The following is a 17771-nucleotide window of genomic DNA, read 5'->3' on the forward strand; positions in this document are numbered from 1 at the left end:
GACAAAATTCCAGATAAGGTTTGAATGTGATCACCAAGTTCTCTATGGAGCCTCTGACGAACAAAAGAATCTGTAGCTTCTCTTTGAATTTGTTCCAAACATTCTAATACATTATTTAAAAAAGTTCTAATGTCATTTTCATTACTACTTACTCGACAAATTAACTGCAATACTAGCAAAGAAAGCAGGACAACTTTGAACAGCTTCATTGCTTGGTTCTTCTGGTTTAGGTCTGGGTATGTCAAGTAAGTTCTCCAAGTGTATTACATTTCCTGGTTTAAGAATAACTTCCTGCTTAAAGGATTAACTTCCTGTGTTAGGAAATGCAGATGTGAATGTCAGAGTGTATGTATGCAAGGGTAAAGGATAAACACTGGGATTGTATGTGTATATGAGTATAGGAGTACAAATATATATGTGTTGAAAGGTAAAGGGTATGTATATATATGTATGACTAGAAAGGGCTGCACCTGCAAAGAGAATAAATATATGTCAACATAAAAATATGTAGCATTAAGAAAAATAGAATACATGTGTGTGAAAGGAAGATTAATGGATTTATGTGAGAGTGAATATACATGGATATGAATTAAGAATAAAGGTGTGCGAGATGACAATATATGTATGTGAGAGTGAAAATATATGTATGTATGTGAGAGTGACAATACATGTGCATGAAAGAAGAATATATGTATGTGAGAGTGAAAGTATATGTGTGTGAAAGAAGAATATATGTATGTGAGAGTGAAAGTATATGTGCAGGAAAAAAGAATATATGTATGTGAGAGTAAAAATATATGTGTGTGAAAGAAGAATATATGTATGTGAGAGTCAAAGTATGAATTTTGGCTTGTACGGCCCCTCATATTATCGCCTATTACAACACTTTCAAATAGGTGATATTTTAGCTGCTTAATCCTCCAAAAAAGGGAAGAAGATGCATATGGCAAAATCTGAAATCTGAAAAAAAAAACAAAAACCAAAACCTTGGAAAATTCTAGTGTATAACCTTGTTAATTGAAAATAACCTAATAATAAAGTCCTGGTAGTGCTCCTTAGCTGATGTGAGCCTTTGTGATGGAAAACTATAGACACTAAAAACGGTTGTTAAGTCTCCAAGCTGCAGTCGGAGCAGGAGTCTACATTTATATCAAGTATAATTTATGATGTTTTTATGGGAAACATCTTGATCACTATTACTCTTTTTGATGAGACAGAAGAAAGCTAGTTCCACCTATACGAAGGTTTTAATAAATACAAAGCCAACAGGAAGTTAGCATATTAGCAGTAAAGCTAATGTGCTAACTTCCTGTTGGGTCTGTACTTATTCATTCTGTATAGTGGTAACACTCTTCTGACTAAGCCAGACCATTTAGGGTATTTCTCTGAAATGTAAAGTCTAAATGACTCACATAATTCATCATGCTTTCCAACAGCTCTTATTGTGGTTTTTTTTTTTTTTGCTTATTACAGGTACATTAGTCGTTTTGACAACAATAAATACATACATACATACCTTTCAAATGGACCACGGACTCTGTGTATTACTTGGAACATGATAATGTCATGTATAAGCAGATCCTTGTCTTCCAGCCTCCGTAGCGGCCTCAGGCAGCCAGCATTGGCTAAGTATTCCTGAAGTGGCTCAGTTGCTACTATCAGATCTTCAAAGGATTTACACTCTTTAACCTTCAAATAAAAAAATAAAAAATTAATGGGCCCCAATTAATACATGGAGTAGAACGAAATGCACACAATACTAAAACATTATCCAACAACTGACAAATCAGTTTTACCCTTTTAATTTTTTCACGCAGGTCACTATCGGCAACATCTTCTAAAACTGGTTTAGCCAAATCTGGGCCATCAACAAGGCAAGAGAAGAGTGTTGGGGACAGAAAGCCTGCTGGTGGACCACCATGTACAAGGCTTACTGCAATGGCTCTGCCTGCAATGAAGTACCTGTCCTCCCTCATGGCTAGAAATAATGAAAAACATTACATGTCAATAGATGCATGAAAGCGCTTGACAAGAACTTTATAAAAATGATTTTTTTATTGCATTACTCCAGGGATATCAGCCTAAAATCAATACATACCAGCACTATCAAGCGCCAAGTTCATTTTACCTTCTTCACCCTCAAACATTGGAGACAGGGGCAAAGCTTCGATCAGAAGTCTTAGAAATTCTCTTCTTGGTCCACCCAAGTCAACAGCCTCTTCAGGTACTCCCATATCGTCAGAAAACCTGACAGAAATTGTGTGGCATGGATCATATGTCGCTCGTTTAAAACCTCTAATTGCTCCATCCAGGACTGTTGATCTATTAATGTTGAACTTGCATTTCTTCTGTTGGTTTACTTTTGCAGAAAGTTCCTCCAAAATATCTTTTGCTGATACCAAACAACTTGAAGTCCTGTAGGATTAGAAAAAAGAAAAGAAAAAAAAAGAAAAAAATATTGAAAAGAACATCAGTAAAAACATTCACATACAAGGGCTACAAGGACATACAAAGTTTTGTCAAAATCAGAATCAGCATACTTTATTAATCACCAAAGGAAATTATCATAATCATAAGCAAAATGTACAAAGGAGTATATTGCTCAGTGGCTTTTTATATTGTTTATATGTTTTGGAGAACTAGAAAGCACTAGAGCAAAGAAAAATAGTTTCAATGCACAATAAGTAAATTTCATTTCATTGTCAGATAGGCTGTTAAAAATTCGCTGCCTATTTCAAATAAAATAAAATTTGCCAGCATTACAGCATTATCATTTGACTCTGTAGACATTATTCAAAAAACTGTTTTGTTAACAGCAAATATAAATATCATATATGCATATAAATATCTGAGGATGGATTACACTCCTTCACAACACTGGTTACAGTATTGGATTGCAACAAATATGGTGTGTTTAATTGGCTACTGTAAAACATTTGTATTTGAAACTAACCTTTCGCTCTGCAGGCTTGCTAGTATAGCCTGGTTAAGTTCCTCATCATCAGAAGACATGTCAGATAGTGGAGTCATGATTGAAAGGTAGTTATCGTAGTTTACAGATTGACTGTGTGTTGATGTAGAGGGTAATGCTGAACAATGATTCTCTGGATTCCTGGTCTGGTAGGGTGAGCTTGAGGTATTTCGGCACGTCAGGACCAGAACTGGATCACTTAAAGATACAGATGATGAGGTAGAAGGCTGACTAGTGGAAGGGTAGATTTCCAATGAAGACACTGGTAACTGGCTGAAGGAAATGTTTGTTGAAGCGCTGCTGTACTTGTGTGAGATACTACTTTCATGGGTCAAGGCAGGAGTTTCCGTTAATAATGTTCCATTACAAACTGATGAGGCAGGAGATTGCGTCGGAGCAGAGATTGGTTGGAAGGCAGCTGTTGAACTGGCAAAACTGTCTGAAGATGATGAGCGCAGCTGCCTTGATGAAACAGGGTTTTCTTCACAGTTTTCCTCACTGCTGTAGCTTGTAATATCATCCTTAGAAATAAAATAATAATTATAATAATTCACATATATTGAATTTGAACATTAAATACCATATATCCAACCTCTTCTGCTTATTCTTATCAGAGGTGGGGTGGTTGGAGCCTATCCCAGCTACCATAGGGTGAGAAATTTCAAGAGTTAATAGATCTTTCTCACAATTACTTTTACATACTAGGCAGACAAAATTGCAACACATCTCCTGAACAGCAGTAGTCTTACGTTCTATAATTCACAAACAGTCCAACAGAGCAGCTGTAAATTTAGTCAATACCAGAGCTTAGGATTAACATTTTAAAAAAGGAACATTAACTTGGTACTATTCTATCCAACTACAAAAGGTGAAAGGCAAGTTTAAAAAGAACAGACATGAGAAAGTTCAAAGGTTGTTTATGCACCAATTTCTGGTCTTCATATTATTACTGTACAGTGCTATGTAGATTCATTCAAAAGTCAAATAACGTACCAAAATTGGTTTTGATGGTCTGATGTATAGGGCTTTCGATTTATAAATTTTATGTATGAGATTTGCATCCAGCTCCTGTCCTGCTCGCAGTTTGGGCGCAATCAGTCTGTTGCCACAAGCCATCAGAAACTCCAGGCTGGAAAACAGTTACAGTAAGTTGTAAAATGTTTAACCCTCAGTAAAACCTGGGACCATTTTTTGGTCCCGAGGTTCACGAAAGGATGGGATTTTGAGGTCCTACCAAGGGTTAAAATCCAAAACAGCAAAAATGTTCCAATAACTTTTTTAGAGCTAATCTTGTTTTCCTCTTTGAATCAGACTGAAACCAGTAGTAACAGAAGTAAACTTTATACAAATGTCAAAACAGTATGCCAAAAATGGAGTGTTCAAGAAAGGATAACTGATTTGGTTCTTTTATTTTAGTTTACTGATTCATGTCTACCTGTTCTCTGACTTAAATCGTTATGTAAAGCTTTGAAATGCCTAGATATCGAAAAGACTACTGACAAAAGCTGTGTCGCATTAGGTTTCGACTGCTAGCACAACCTACCTTACATCAATAGAAAGTTTATCTCCAAAGGCGTCCCTTATTTGTTCAGAGACAGTTTTCTGGTCCCAGGATTTTTGGAATTCAAATCCATTCAATATATGCCCTTGTTCATGTAAATGTTGTTTTGTGCGATGCTTGACAACAACACTGCTTGATGGCCGTGGAAGAAGGATGACATCTTTGTTGAAAGTATCATGATAATGTGTCTTGGCCCTATAAAACAAAACAGAAACTATATTCAGATTTATGTATCTTTTGTTTTATTTACCTATACTTAGACACTATCAGTTCCTTAAGAAAGTTGCTAATGTCACTTGGTAGTGACCAGCTTACACGTTAAACTGTTGGTAAGCTTTTATGAATAAAATAAAATGTTACACAGTTTATATTTTAAAAAAAAACAGTATCGCAGCTAGCCATTTAGCCCACTTGAATATGTTTAAAGTTGCTTGTGCATGTAAGAGTTGAGTATAATAGCAAACACAAATAACAGAAACATAATTTGAAAGAAAAAAAATGCATAAAGTAATAGCATGCCTATAAATTGCCTTTGAAAAAAAATGGAAAATGTACGTAAAATAGAAAATGTTTTGGGGTTTGACCATTTTAATTCACTGACGCTTGAATTAAATAAATAAATAAATATATAGTACAATGCATAAGGATTTTTTTTACTGCTCTACAAAGAGGCATACAAAGAAACATTTGCTATTACTTTTTACTTTGACTAAAGAACAAAAAAGACACCGATCATATTTCTTTTTTTCTTATTTCATACACTGTAGAAACTGGACTGAAGGCATGACTTGGCATCCATGTTTATCTACCTCTACAGTGGTACAGATATTGATCCACTCACAACACAGAGTTGGATTGATGTCTTCTAGCAAGATTAAAATTCTACCCCAAAAAATAAATAAATAAATAAATAAATAAATACAAAACTAAACAAAAACAACAAGAAAATTAACCCAACCTTTTATTTAGCAGGCTAATGTAGCTACCACCTCCCACATTAATAAAGAAGATTTAATAAAGTAATCTTAAAGTAAGCATCAACTTACACTCGGGTCACAAGTACAAACAGCCACTAATATTGAAATAAATGCCACGGTCTTTACTGTTTTTAATGTGGATGCTGCTGAATAAATTAGCTAGGGCTAAAAATTTATAAGGGTAAAAAAGTGCGTTGCTAAATCAGCAAAGCACATTTCGTATTTCGCAGTTGTATAGTTAAGTGGCAAACTGTTTTGTTCTTACCTTTTCCTTGATCTGCAGTTCCAGTTGCCAAAGTGTTTTTGGGTCTGATATCGCAAAGACTGCCCCACTCCAGTCGAACTCCGTGTAGCTACTTGACTCGTTGAAGATACCCGGGTGTTAGCTGGTCTAAAAAGTTCCCTCATCTCACTTTCCACCGTGCTGTGGGTAACACTGGGTGCAGTTGAGCTCGTCCCATCTCGATCAAGTGACGAGGACAACGATGTGACCGTTTCAGGAGATGATAAAATATTTCTTAACAACCCGACAGCTTGCTGAAGAACTCCAGTTTCTTCTCCCCCCTCCATGCTGTCAGACACTTGAAAGTGACCCGCGCGTGCTTCTCAGCCAATCACAGCGGTACAGACACCCAGCCTTCCGTTTCCATTAAACTCCTTCCGTTTCCACTATACTCTTTCATTCACATACATTATTCTCTTGCATACATATATTTTCTTCAGATATGTATGCATTCTCTTCTTACATACATATATTATTTGTAAGATTAAATGCATTTTGAATGCATGTAAATGAGAGCAAAATGTAGGAATGCATAAATGAAAATGCATGTATGTTAGAGTGCAAATGTGTAAATATGTAGATTAAAATACATGTATAAGAGAGCATAATATTGCAATGTGTGTGTTAAATATGTGTAAACATGAGAATAAAAATATCTAAATATAAAAATTAAAATAAAACTACGTGAGAGTGAAAGTATATGTATGTGAAAGAAGAATATATGTGTGTGAGAGTGAAAATATATGTGTGTGAAAGAAGAATGTATATGTGTGAGAGTGAAAATATATGTGTGTGAGAGTGAAAATATATGTATGTGAGAGTGAAAATATATGTGTGTGAGAGTGAAAATATATGTGTGTGGAAGAAGAATGTATGTGTGTGAGAGTGAAAATATATGTGTGTGGAAGAAGAATGTATGTGTGTGAGAGTGAAAATATATGTGTGTGAGAGTGAAAATATATGTGTGTGGAAGAAGAATGTATGTGTGTGAGAGTGAAAGAATAAATTTTGGCTTGTACGGCCCCTCATACGATAAATAACATCTATATCAGGTATTGTTTTCAGTTTTTATGAGCAGACGCTGAACTTTATGATGCCACTTTGTATTTCTTACAGGGACTCCAGGCTTAACCTTATTTTGGTGTGAGGCTGGGTTTTTTTGCTGCCAGTGTTTAACATTATTACTGCTCTCTATAATTGAACTGTGAATTGTGAATTTCCCTAGGGCTAGATTTGTTTCTGACAAGTTATACCAAACTACTTGTTCTTAAATCATAAATCTAAAAAGATTTATTAGTACTTAAGTGATTTAATCTCTTTATTTTTGAAAGAGCAGGGTCAAAACTTTCCAAATCTATAAATATCCTGTATAATAATTGTAATAGTAATAGTTATTCATTAGTATTTCAGATCACGGTAATTCAGACTGCACAACATTCAACAAGAAGAGCACTTATGTCATCAAAGTATATCCAGCCACTTGTACGGATCTTTCTATTTTCCCTGTGTTTATTTCAGGGTTGAAAATGAACCTTTGTAGGTACATTTTACTCAGGAGGTTCATCCCCAGCCTGACATGATTGAACACATCAATGATTTAAACTCTGCCTGACAACTCTATTTCCCACCAGTGACCCCCTAATACCCACACACAGGCACAAAAGAGTCAGTAACCATGAAATGGCATCACCCACCAAGGCAGTGAGGGGTCAGCTTGATGTTGAAAGGTTATTGGTTGGCTGACTGACTCACGTGTATGACACGAAATATAAAAGTTTACCTGAATGCCTCAAAACAGCCTTCTTAGATGTTTTTTGGTCACAAAGGTCAATCTATAACATCATTTTTATGCCTTCCAACTGCTATATCAGTACATGTAGCAGCTGCAAACAAAGAACAACTTTTATTTTTAATTGTAACACCCCGAGACAACCACCACCACGCCCACCTTTCTTTTTAAGTGGAAAGGATCCGTTTAAGTCCGTTATGGTCCAAGGTATTCTACAGAGGTCATGCAACTTCATGATTACCACTGAAAGTTTCCAAGACTGTGTTTTGAAGAATAACTCTTACTGGCTCAGTGGTATTCAGAATTTACAAGGGCAGTAGCCAAGAAAATGCTTATAGGAGGGGGAAGCTGCTTTAAGTCAATCTTCTACGAGGATGAAGGTCAAACAGACCATCTTTCTGCCTCTCCGTTCATCTCATGTTCCATTTGTCAATCTATTTATCTGTTCATCACTTTTTGTCTTTCCCTCTCTTTGGCCTCTTGGTAACCTCACACTGGATGAGAATGTCAGTGTTCAGTGGCATTTACGGCCCATTCCCACTGCCCTCAGAGGGCCTAATTACTCCTAGGTCAAAGGTCAATTTGTGTGTTTTTGGCTTGCGTGTTTGGCAAAGGGAGGTTCATGAACACACTCTCAGCATGCGCTAATGATTCCACCTGATGGTCGTGCATCTGATCAATCATCTCTGAAGGCAGAAAATATTCAACAGACACAGATGAGGGCCTTTCCCATGTGATTAATCTATGGTGATGCATACACATGTGTCAGGTTGTAAGGTGGAAGCATTTCATCAATGTATTGATTAGACTATTGATTAGATTAATAGCAAGTATAAACACTGGAGGTGCTGCTACATTATGCACTGACCGACTGAATATGGATATGTGTGCATTTATGCACTAGCATGTGTAAATACAGTATGTCAGTGAGCAAGCAAACATGAGCATGGTTGCATGTGCTTCTAAGTATACATGTGTGCATCTACTGTAAATATGTCTGTGTTTACATATATGCATGTGTACGGGAGTCTTCGTGTACTAAGTAGCTTAGAAGTGGCAGCTGTGGCAGAGTGCACTGAATACAAAGACCCCGCCCTACCCCCTCCAGTCAACCAACCGTCAATCAAACACTCTCAGTGGGGAAGTGTGTGCTGCTGTGTTTATTTCTTCTTCTGTCAATCAGCTCGACTGATGGCCCACCCATCTGTCTACCCATCCATACATTGTCCATGCATGTGAACATTCATTATGCATGCCAACAAAGTGAGTTGATGGAGCTTTTTATATGGGGTGTAAACACTGAGAATCCATAGTTCCTTTCATGCATGAAACCCACAAAATTACTTGGTTCAGTTTTCCTGGTAAGATAATGGTTAATTACTGAAGGCTTCTCTAACACATCGTTCAGTTTATAGCACATTCATATGCAGTTTTTGTTTGCTCGAGACAATATTTTTCTATTATCTTTTTGTACTGCATTAATGTGTGGAATCCTAATTTTTTACCTCATGTTAGTGTGGTTGGTTGTGCATTGAGCTACAATGTCAAAATTTTACCCGAGTGAGTTAGCAACATGCTCCTGCAAGCTAAATCAAATATTTCCTTTTTTGGAGGAGTCCAAAAAAAAAGCAAAACGGGCCTGTTTTATAGACTGCACTGGAGCACAGCATGGTGGATTGGTACCATGTCAACTTTATTTATAAACCACTTTTAATACACTGATAATAGACACAAAGTGCTCTACACAAAATTGAAAAAATTACATTCAAAACAATAAAAGATAGAAACCCAAAACCAAGAAGTAAAACTGCTATAATTTAATAAAAACAAGAAGATCAATGTCTCATGCAAGCCAGAAGAGCAATATTGTGCTCTTTTTTATACGTTTCAGTCATAGGATGAGTAGCAGTATTTTGAACCAACTCCAGATGTGAGAGGCAAGACTAACATAACTAACATAAAGTGCATCACAGTAATCCTGCTAAGACATGATAAAAGCATGTATCACTGCCTACAAAGGACACGTTTCACCTTTGCCCATGGCCTTAAATGAAAGAAGCTAGACTTAACTATAGTGCATCAATTTATCTGTCCATTGTAAAGTCCACTATGGGCTAAACATACAAGGTCAAGGGACCATCGTCAGCACAGCGTGCTCCCATGCCTTCTAAGAATGGGTCCCAGTGGAAGGCGATAAAGTAAGAAAAGCAATGGTCCCAAAATAAAACCCTGTGGAACACGATGAGCCCAGAAAGGAGCAGAGGAAGCGGACAGAAATCGGCCTACCAACTAAATATTAACTAAACCTTTTCAAAGCATTATATGCGCAAGATGCTGTTAACAAGATACTTGGATGGTTAGCTATTGCAAAAGCAGTGGTTGATCAAGCAGAAGAATAACCACATCGTTACCAGAATGAGATGCCAGGAAAATATCATGAAACACTCTTAACACTGCTGACTCTGTACCATGAAGGGTTTTAAACCCAGATTAGTTATCACCATTGCCTCACAGCAAGCAGATCCTGGTTTTTAATTAATCAGTGTGGAGTTCTGTATGCATGTTCTTGCTTTGTCTGCTTGGGCTCTCTCCAGGTACTCCTACTTCCTCCTGCAACCCAAACTCATTTGATTGTATTTGTTGAGCTGTTGGAAAAGTTGTATTGTAAATTACCTGAACACTTAAAAAAACATCACTCTGTTTATTCTTACTTCTAGCAAAGCACCACGACCAACATCTGCACAATGCGCACATCACTCAGATGATGGAGAAATCTCTATGCCTGCAACTGGAAGCAACTACAGGCTGCACCGCGCACACACACACACACACACACACACACACACACACACACACACACACACACACACACACACACTTGAAAAAAAACCTTACTTGACAGTATTACGTATTAATTTTTCTATAAGATTTAATTGCTAACTAAATAAGTGAAGGTGCCATTAATAATTATTCTGGCCAACTTCAACCCCTGACTGCAGCAAAGTCACAGCTTGGATTAAACTATAACATTACCAGATGTTATAGGGTAAACGTTTCCCATCTGCAACAAGTTTCTCTACTATTTTCTTCATTACCACAGTGAAGACTCCCGCGACAGTGACACCACCACCAGAGAACATCTGACTGCAATCTCATGGCATCTATTTCACTGAAGGACATCTTTTTAAGACTGTTGGACTGCGCTGCAAAAGGGATGCCAAAGGGGTACCCAGTGCAGTGCATTTGAATGTACCATCAGTGGGGCCCTGGCCAGGCATCAGCTTGTGACAAGATGGGAGTGAGTCTTCCCTTTCATTGCAGCACAGCATGCACAGCACAGGTAGTTGTGCCCATTTCAGACAAGCGCATGTGGTTCCATTCACTTGTAAATTATTCTCCCATTTCCCTGCATACGTCAACACAGGCGTTTACATCATTCCCCAGTGGTAAACACATGCACTTTGATAAGGAAAGCATTGTGTAAATGTACTCTAGATCACAAAAGCAGTAAACAAGTGTGAAAACAGACCCACATGGTGAGGGGGAGAGGGGAATACAGTATGAAACCCAGTGAGAAAACAATATGAACAGTGATAACAAGCAGGCCAGTTCCTTTGTGGTGTTTGTTCTATGGAAATCTTTTATGTGCTTACTTGGAAATACTGGAAAAGCACCCCCGTAGTTTGTTCCCTGCCACCACCACAGAAAATGATCTCAGTATTTTTAAGTCAAGGGGCACATTGTGAGGAAACTTTTAGCCATGGTTTTAAAGGTTGTTTTTATGCTTTTGTCTTTTTATGCATGCATTTTCAACATTGTATGCATTTATATACTACACACAGTATAAAGCAGCTGACTTTTGCCAGTGTGTGTGTGTGTGTGTGTCCATCATATCGCACATGTGTCTGTGGCACCTCACGTGGAGGTTTCCCTCCCCTCCGGCTGCTTAGCAGCTCGATGTGCCAGAACAGGGTCTGTATCTGTGCCAAGTTCCACACACCACCACACTCACCTCACATGGCTCCCAGTAGTTCTCCTATCCAGTTTTTGGTTATTCAAAAGGTATTTTCCTAAATTGTTCTTGGCACTTGGTGTGCTGAGTGAAATCCTCCTAGGCTTTGAAATAAGCTCAAACACTGTGGGTTTGAAGACGTACAGATATCAGTGGATGGTTTAACACAAATCCTTTCTTTTGGGAAGTGAAATTCAAAATAAAGCTAGACTCATTCATTGTAATTGAATTTGGTATTATTTAAGATACAACAAACGTCTCTTTTTGATCCACAAACTGTCTGTTCCCTGTGTAAACTTGTTTCTTCCACTAAAAAAACAAATTAATAAAATTTTGTCAATGAGTCAAACTTTCAGCTCACTATCTCAGAATTTCAGCATACTCAAAAGTTTGAATTGGGTAGTTAAAATTTTGAGATAATAACTCAAAAGTTTGACTTTGATCTCCCTGAACGTTTTCCTTTTTTTTTTTTCCAATGGTAGAAACATGTTTTCACAGCTCGCACCTGATTCTGGAACCAGAAAGATTGTACCTTCTTTACACTGTAATGAACATGTAGCCCATTGCACGCAGGAATCACTCAAGCCCTAAACAGACTCAATGAATCCAACGACAAAGGTGCTCTCACTGTGTGTAACCATGGTAATGAAGGGCACCGAACCATCCTCACCTAGGTGTTATGCTTTTGGATTGTCCACTGGTGAATCCCATTCACTTGAATGTAAAAGCTCAGGAAAACCAAGAAAGAATATGAGTCTGTATACATCTGGAGAATGAACTGATTAGAATTAGGTATGAAAAACAATTTTTTTAACATCATCATGCAGGAACAGTATGAGAAGAGCATGAAAGATGATTGTAAACTGCGGCTTGTCAAGTTGGAAGTCCTATAGGATCACAAAAGCAGCAATTTTCCATTGAGCTTAATGTTTGGTTAGCGCAACATGTTAATATAAATTGCTAATCACTCCATGTCAATATAAGATGCTAGATAGATAGCAAACATGTTACATTTTAAATTATTGTTGGTACTGTTGGCTCTATTCATGGTTGAAAAACAGTTCCAAAATGAAACCTGTATGTAAACGTTTTAGCGAGAGAACGTTTGATTTTGTATGGTTTGTATTAATTTAATGTGTTGTGTTTTTCTCTGCTTGTGTTCTATGTAACAGATGTTAAAGCTGAGCACATCTATAATTATTATTAGAATTGAAGTTTATATTCAATTGTGTTCATTTTATATTAAATAAATTTACTTTTCTGCTCTGAGCACATCTTACATCCTGTTCTTTTTCACTTTTACAGAAGTAATAAATTTAAACTAGTAGTTTAAAAACTGGAGGGGGGGGGGGGGGGGAGAGATATGGCAGCTTTTACTCACGTTTTTGTCCCATTTTCTACTCTCCTCCTTTAAAAAAAAAAGGGGAAAGTAGTATTCTTCCAACACAGACCTTGTTTTGTTTTGTTTTTTCTTGCAGTGGAAGAAGATTATGGAAAGAGTGAAATTCAAGAGAAAAAAATTGGGAAACCCCAAACGCTCCAGCATGTGAAAGAGTTGAAGGAAAATTACCAGCAGCAATGCCCCTGGTATATGAGCAGAGCTGTGGCAAACATGGTCCTGTTCTTTTTTCTTTTTTTTTTGTTTAAATTAAAATACATGTTTATTCTTTGAACACAGCCTAAAACCTTTAATAGCTGGCTAGATGACAACCGAAAGCTGTTTTGCATCTTTAAGCTAAACAGAATGAGTGGTATCCACTTTTTAATGTGGCTTTCCAACTGCAAGAGGGGTGGATAAGCACATTTCCTAAACTACCAAACTAAAACAAAATAAGACATGAATGCTGGGACAGCACAGGTGGTTTAAGCTGCACTGAATGCAGCTGTGACTTGTCTGGTACAAAGAGAACAGCAGGAGAAGAAAAAGGGAACACACACAGAGTGACAGAGTGTACGCACTCACAATTTCCTCGAATGTTGTGTTTTCTTTCCATGTAGAAGTGAAAACACGGTGCAATGATCATGCAAGCATTTGAGAATGTGTGTGCATGTGCGTTTTTAGCTGTGTTTGCTGGCTCTTCTCCTACTGTGTGGTAAATATTTCTTCGGGAGAATCATCCCGGTCTGTTCCCAGAACAACCACCCAGCCTTCAGCCAGAATTATTTATTATTAATTCCACGAGTATGAGCTTCTCATCTTCCATTCGCCTCCCTGCTTACAGTAAGCAGCTGAAGTGCCATAGTGTGCATGAGAGAGGGAGAAATAGAGGCAGAGGGAAAGAGAACAAAAGCAGAGAGAATCAACATGTGACAAGCGAAACTCTGTCCACGCAGAAGAGTCAGGTGATGCCAAGGTCAGATCAAAACAATAACAGGAGTGCACGCACGTGAATTGTCTCCCCCACACACAAGCTCCCCCCCCCCTCACGACCTTTTTCTCAAAAATACGCTGTACGCTTGTGCAGCTGTCAAAAGTTGGCTTTTTGCAGCACTCGCTGCTTTTGTTTTCTTACACAACAGTCTCTTTCTCCCTGATCACAAGCCAAAACATCAACTTACGTTGTCAGTATATCAGCAGTCATTTGACGAGTTGGGTAGCCTTTTGGGGGAGTTCGTAACAGCAGATTTTAAAAATGAATCTTACTGTGAGACATTTCCTCCTCAAAAAAAAAAAGGGGGGGGGGGGTATGAATATATGTTATAAATATATATTGATTAGTGTGTAACTGCATCATCAAACAAATTGAAACATCTTGAATACAGTGGCTGAGATGGACATCACTTTCTAGCCTAGTCGCTTTTTTTTCTGTGGCTTGAGTCCGGCCACATATGTGTCAAACACTAACGTTGGAGGAGAGGAGAAGGTGTTTAATTCACGTCTGCTCGTTCAGTCTCAAGATATAAAGGATCATAGTGTAGTATCATCTGAGAAGGCCTCCTGAAAATGAAAGAAAAGCAACAAAGCCACTAGCATTAGGATAAAACCTTTCCCTCCTCACCTCAACTCATCTCCTGAATTTAACCCTCCTGCCATCCTTTAAAAAACTCACACCCATCACCCTGGGGACCATTCTCAGCCACGCCATAAAAAGACCATATATCCATATTTTATTCCACTTTAAATTAGCCAACCTTGTAAAACTACTTCTCCCTGAAATATTCATGTAAAGTTTTAATTATATTTTCGTTGTTTTAACCCTTCAAATCCCAGTGTTATTACATGAGCGCCCTGTGTTATAAGCCCCAAAAACCAAAAAACGAAACTAAATATTTCCACAAAAAACCAGTTGAAGTAATATGTGATTGTCATTATAAGTAGGCCTTTAGATGGACCAAAGATTGGCACCAACATACATTTTGACCTGCCATTATTTTTTTTGCATTTTTTTTGCAATTTAAAAATTAAAACTTCAAGGCCCTGAGTCTTCATTGACATCCAAGAAAAGAAGAAAAAATAAAATCATACGATGATAATTTGGGGTTGAAAAATAGCGTTTATAATGGAAGTCAATGGGCAGAAAATGGTCCCCAGGGTGATGGGTGTGGGGATTTCTGCTGCTCAGCCATTTTAGGCTGATTTAAGGAATTCACACTGGAATATTAACATTGACAGGTAAAAACTATCCTGTGGCAAGTTTGGTTATATTCCACTGAACACAGTGGAAATGGCAGCCATTTAACACATAGCAGTGGCACAAAAAGGTCCCAAGAAGGCAGGAGGGTTAAATCAGGGCACTAACACATTAAAACGTGTATATGTATTTCCAATATTGTCGGAAGTACTTATTGTCAGCAGTAGGGATGGGTATCGTTTAGGTTTTATCCGATACCGGTGCCAAATCGGTACTTTTGAAACGGTGCCGGTGCTCAAACGGTGCTCAAACCGGTGCTTAAAGAATGGAGAAAACACAAAATTGGTCCAAACACCTCTCATGTTCAGCTGGTTTTTGTAAAAAGATAACAATGTTAGCCTTTTCTGCAGCTATAGGGCATATATGGTATCACTCTTGGCTGGAAGCAGTGCTTAAACAATGGAAAAAACACAAACTTTATCCAAAAACCTCTCATGTTTAGCCGTTTCCCTCTTTTTCTTTGGTCATTTTAGCCTTTTTTGGCCAGGGTGAAGGGAGTATCTGCCATCAAACCAGAAGACAGCCGCATGTAGCTATGATGATGTTTGCTAGTTCACCTTACCTGCATTAATGTAATAACGTGGTTAGCCTACTCAACGTAAATTACACACGAACAACATTAAGCTACTCACGCAGAGAAGAACGGCTGCTGCTGCCATCATCATCCGTCATCATTTCTGCTACACTGGCAGGGCTAGGGGCCAGGACTCTATTCTTCGTGTTTTTGGGGATGTTGCTAACTCCGGGTCTGATAACAGGCACCACACCCGCAGTAGATGTGCTCGGTGTGAGGTCTCGCAGCAAGCTATCAAATACAGCGCATTTCTTGGCTTTTAAAAAAAAACGCTATGCCTCGCCAGGTGTTTCATCGGATTCGAGGTGTTCCCTCTTTTGACAGTATCACAGTATCAGCTTAAAGCACTTGTTGCAGGCTGCTGAGTTTGCATATTTTGCTGTGAAGTACAGCCAGACTTTTGACCGCTTCGCCTTGGGCATTTTTAATCTGTAGCTCTGCTCTAAAAGAACGTACGTACCTTGACCCGCCTACTATCCTCGGAAACGTAAAATGATTGGCTAGAAGTGTATCACAGCTCAGGAAAAAAAAGCACCGAAATAAAGCACCGAAATGTGCGCTGCTTTTCGGTCTGGTTACTACCGTTTATGTCAGAACCGGTGCCATCATGGCACCGGACACTGGTACCCATCCCTAGTCAGCAGATTAGAGATGCAGCCCTCCCATGTCTGGACAGCTTACGAACCAAATGACAACAGCTGGTTATAAGCTAACATTATACCAGCTAACCTTAGGCTCAAATGTTCGAAAAACATTTCACAATTTTACTTATAAGTGTAGACCTTAAAATACAAAATCTTTGCCAGAAGAATAGAAAATTAGAAAAAAAATCACTCCTTTTGTAATACATCATGATCAAACAGGTTTTATCAAGGGTAGACACTCAGCCAATAATACACGCAGACTAATAAATATAAAATTGCTCTATTAAAAAATTGGAAACCACAGTAGTCTCTTTAGATGCAAAGGTTGTGTTAGAAAAAATGAACTTACTTCACAAAGCTTCAACCTACAGATCATTACTGGACAGGGCTGCCCGCTTTCCCCCCTCGCTTTTGGCTATTTTTAATCAAGGCACTAGTGACAGCAACCCGACAAAATATAGAAATATCAAAGGAGTTCAAACAGAAACTAAACACCATAAGATAAGCCTATATGCTGATGATGTATTACCTTTCTTCAGAAACTTAAAAACCTCGCTCATGAAGATGATCACACTTATAGAAAAGTTCTCATCAGCAACAATACATTTCTTGAATATCAGCAACTTACACACTGAAACATATGGGGGTCTTGGGGGCAGTGAGGGGTTGGATGAGGACTACTGCTCAGTAATACTCATTCTGTACACTTTATACGCTCACAGATACCTACCCAACATAGTGCATTCAACACTAAGTAGGAGGAGGGGCATCTTCCTACACCCCTGTTTCACACACCTGGGGGTCTTCCTGTGTCTCTGTGTGTTATTAGCAGTGTTGGGACTAACGCGTTATTAAGTAACGCGTTACAGTAACTACGTTATTATTGTGGTAACAAGCACGGTAACTAGTTATTATGCCAAAATCAGGAACGCGTTAGTCGTTACTGGGATTTAGATAGGGTCGTTACTCGTTACTTTGTGTGGTGGCTATCGCGGAGCTTCCACAGATTCAGTAACATTAGCAAGTGGTGGAGGCCAGCAGGTGGATGAGGGAAAAGGGACGCAGAAGGAAAAGAGACCCGAGGCGGCCGCTGGTCCAAGTGTGAACTGAACTTCAGGTAAGAAGTTATGACCTGCAGTCTCTCTGGGTCAGATATAAACCAAGTTTAGGTGGAGTTTATTTTCGTTATTCTGACTTTTTCCATACTGCGTGCTAGCTAGCATGACGGAGTTTCTATACAGCTGGGTGGGTGCTATGTTACTGATGTTGAACTTTATTTTGTTCATAAGTTATTAGAGTTGCCAACCGTCCCGTCTGGTATTCAGAGA

At 38.3% G+C, this 17771-nt stretch overlaps 1 protein-coding gene across 1 annotated transcript; it reads right to left on the reverse strand.

Moving 5' to 3' along the window:
• Window positions 1–454: 454 nt before the first annotated feature.
• LOC308399800 (uncharacterized protein) lies at window positions 455–6079 on the reverse strand (the record flags this gene model as incomplete). The annotated part of the gene is made up of 8 exons (XM_080887232.1): window positions 455–470; window positions 1517–1689; window positions 1797–1978; window positions 2129–2415; window positions 2954–3492; window positions 3965–4100; window positions 4515–4727; window positions 5775–6079. 8 exons carry the CDS (start codon window positions 6077–6079, stop codon window positions 455–457), a joined length of 1851 nt encoding a protein of 616 aa, XP_080743358.1.
• Between the last annotated feature and the right edge of the window lie 11692 nt (window positions 6080–17771).

Source organism: Rhamphochromis sp. 'chilingali' (genome assembly GCF_963969265.1).
Source record: "Rhamphochromis sp. 'chilingali' genome assembly, chromosome: 7".
Lineage (NCBI taxonomy): Eukaryota > Metazoa > Chordata > Actinopteri > Cichliformes > Cichlidae > Rhamphochromis > Rhamphochromis sp. 'chilingali'.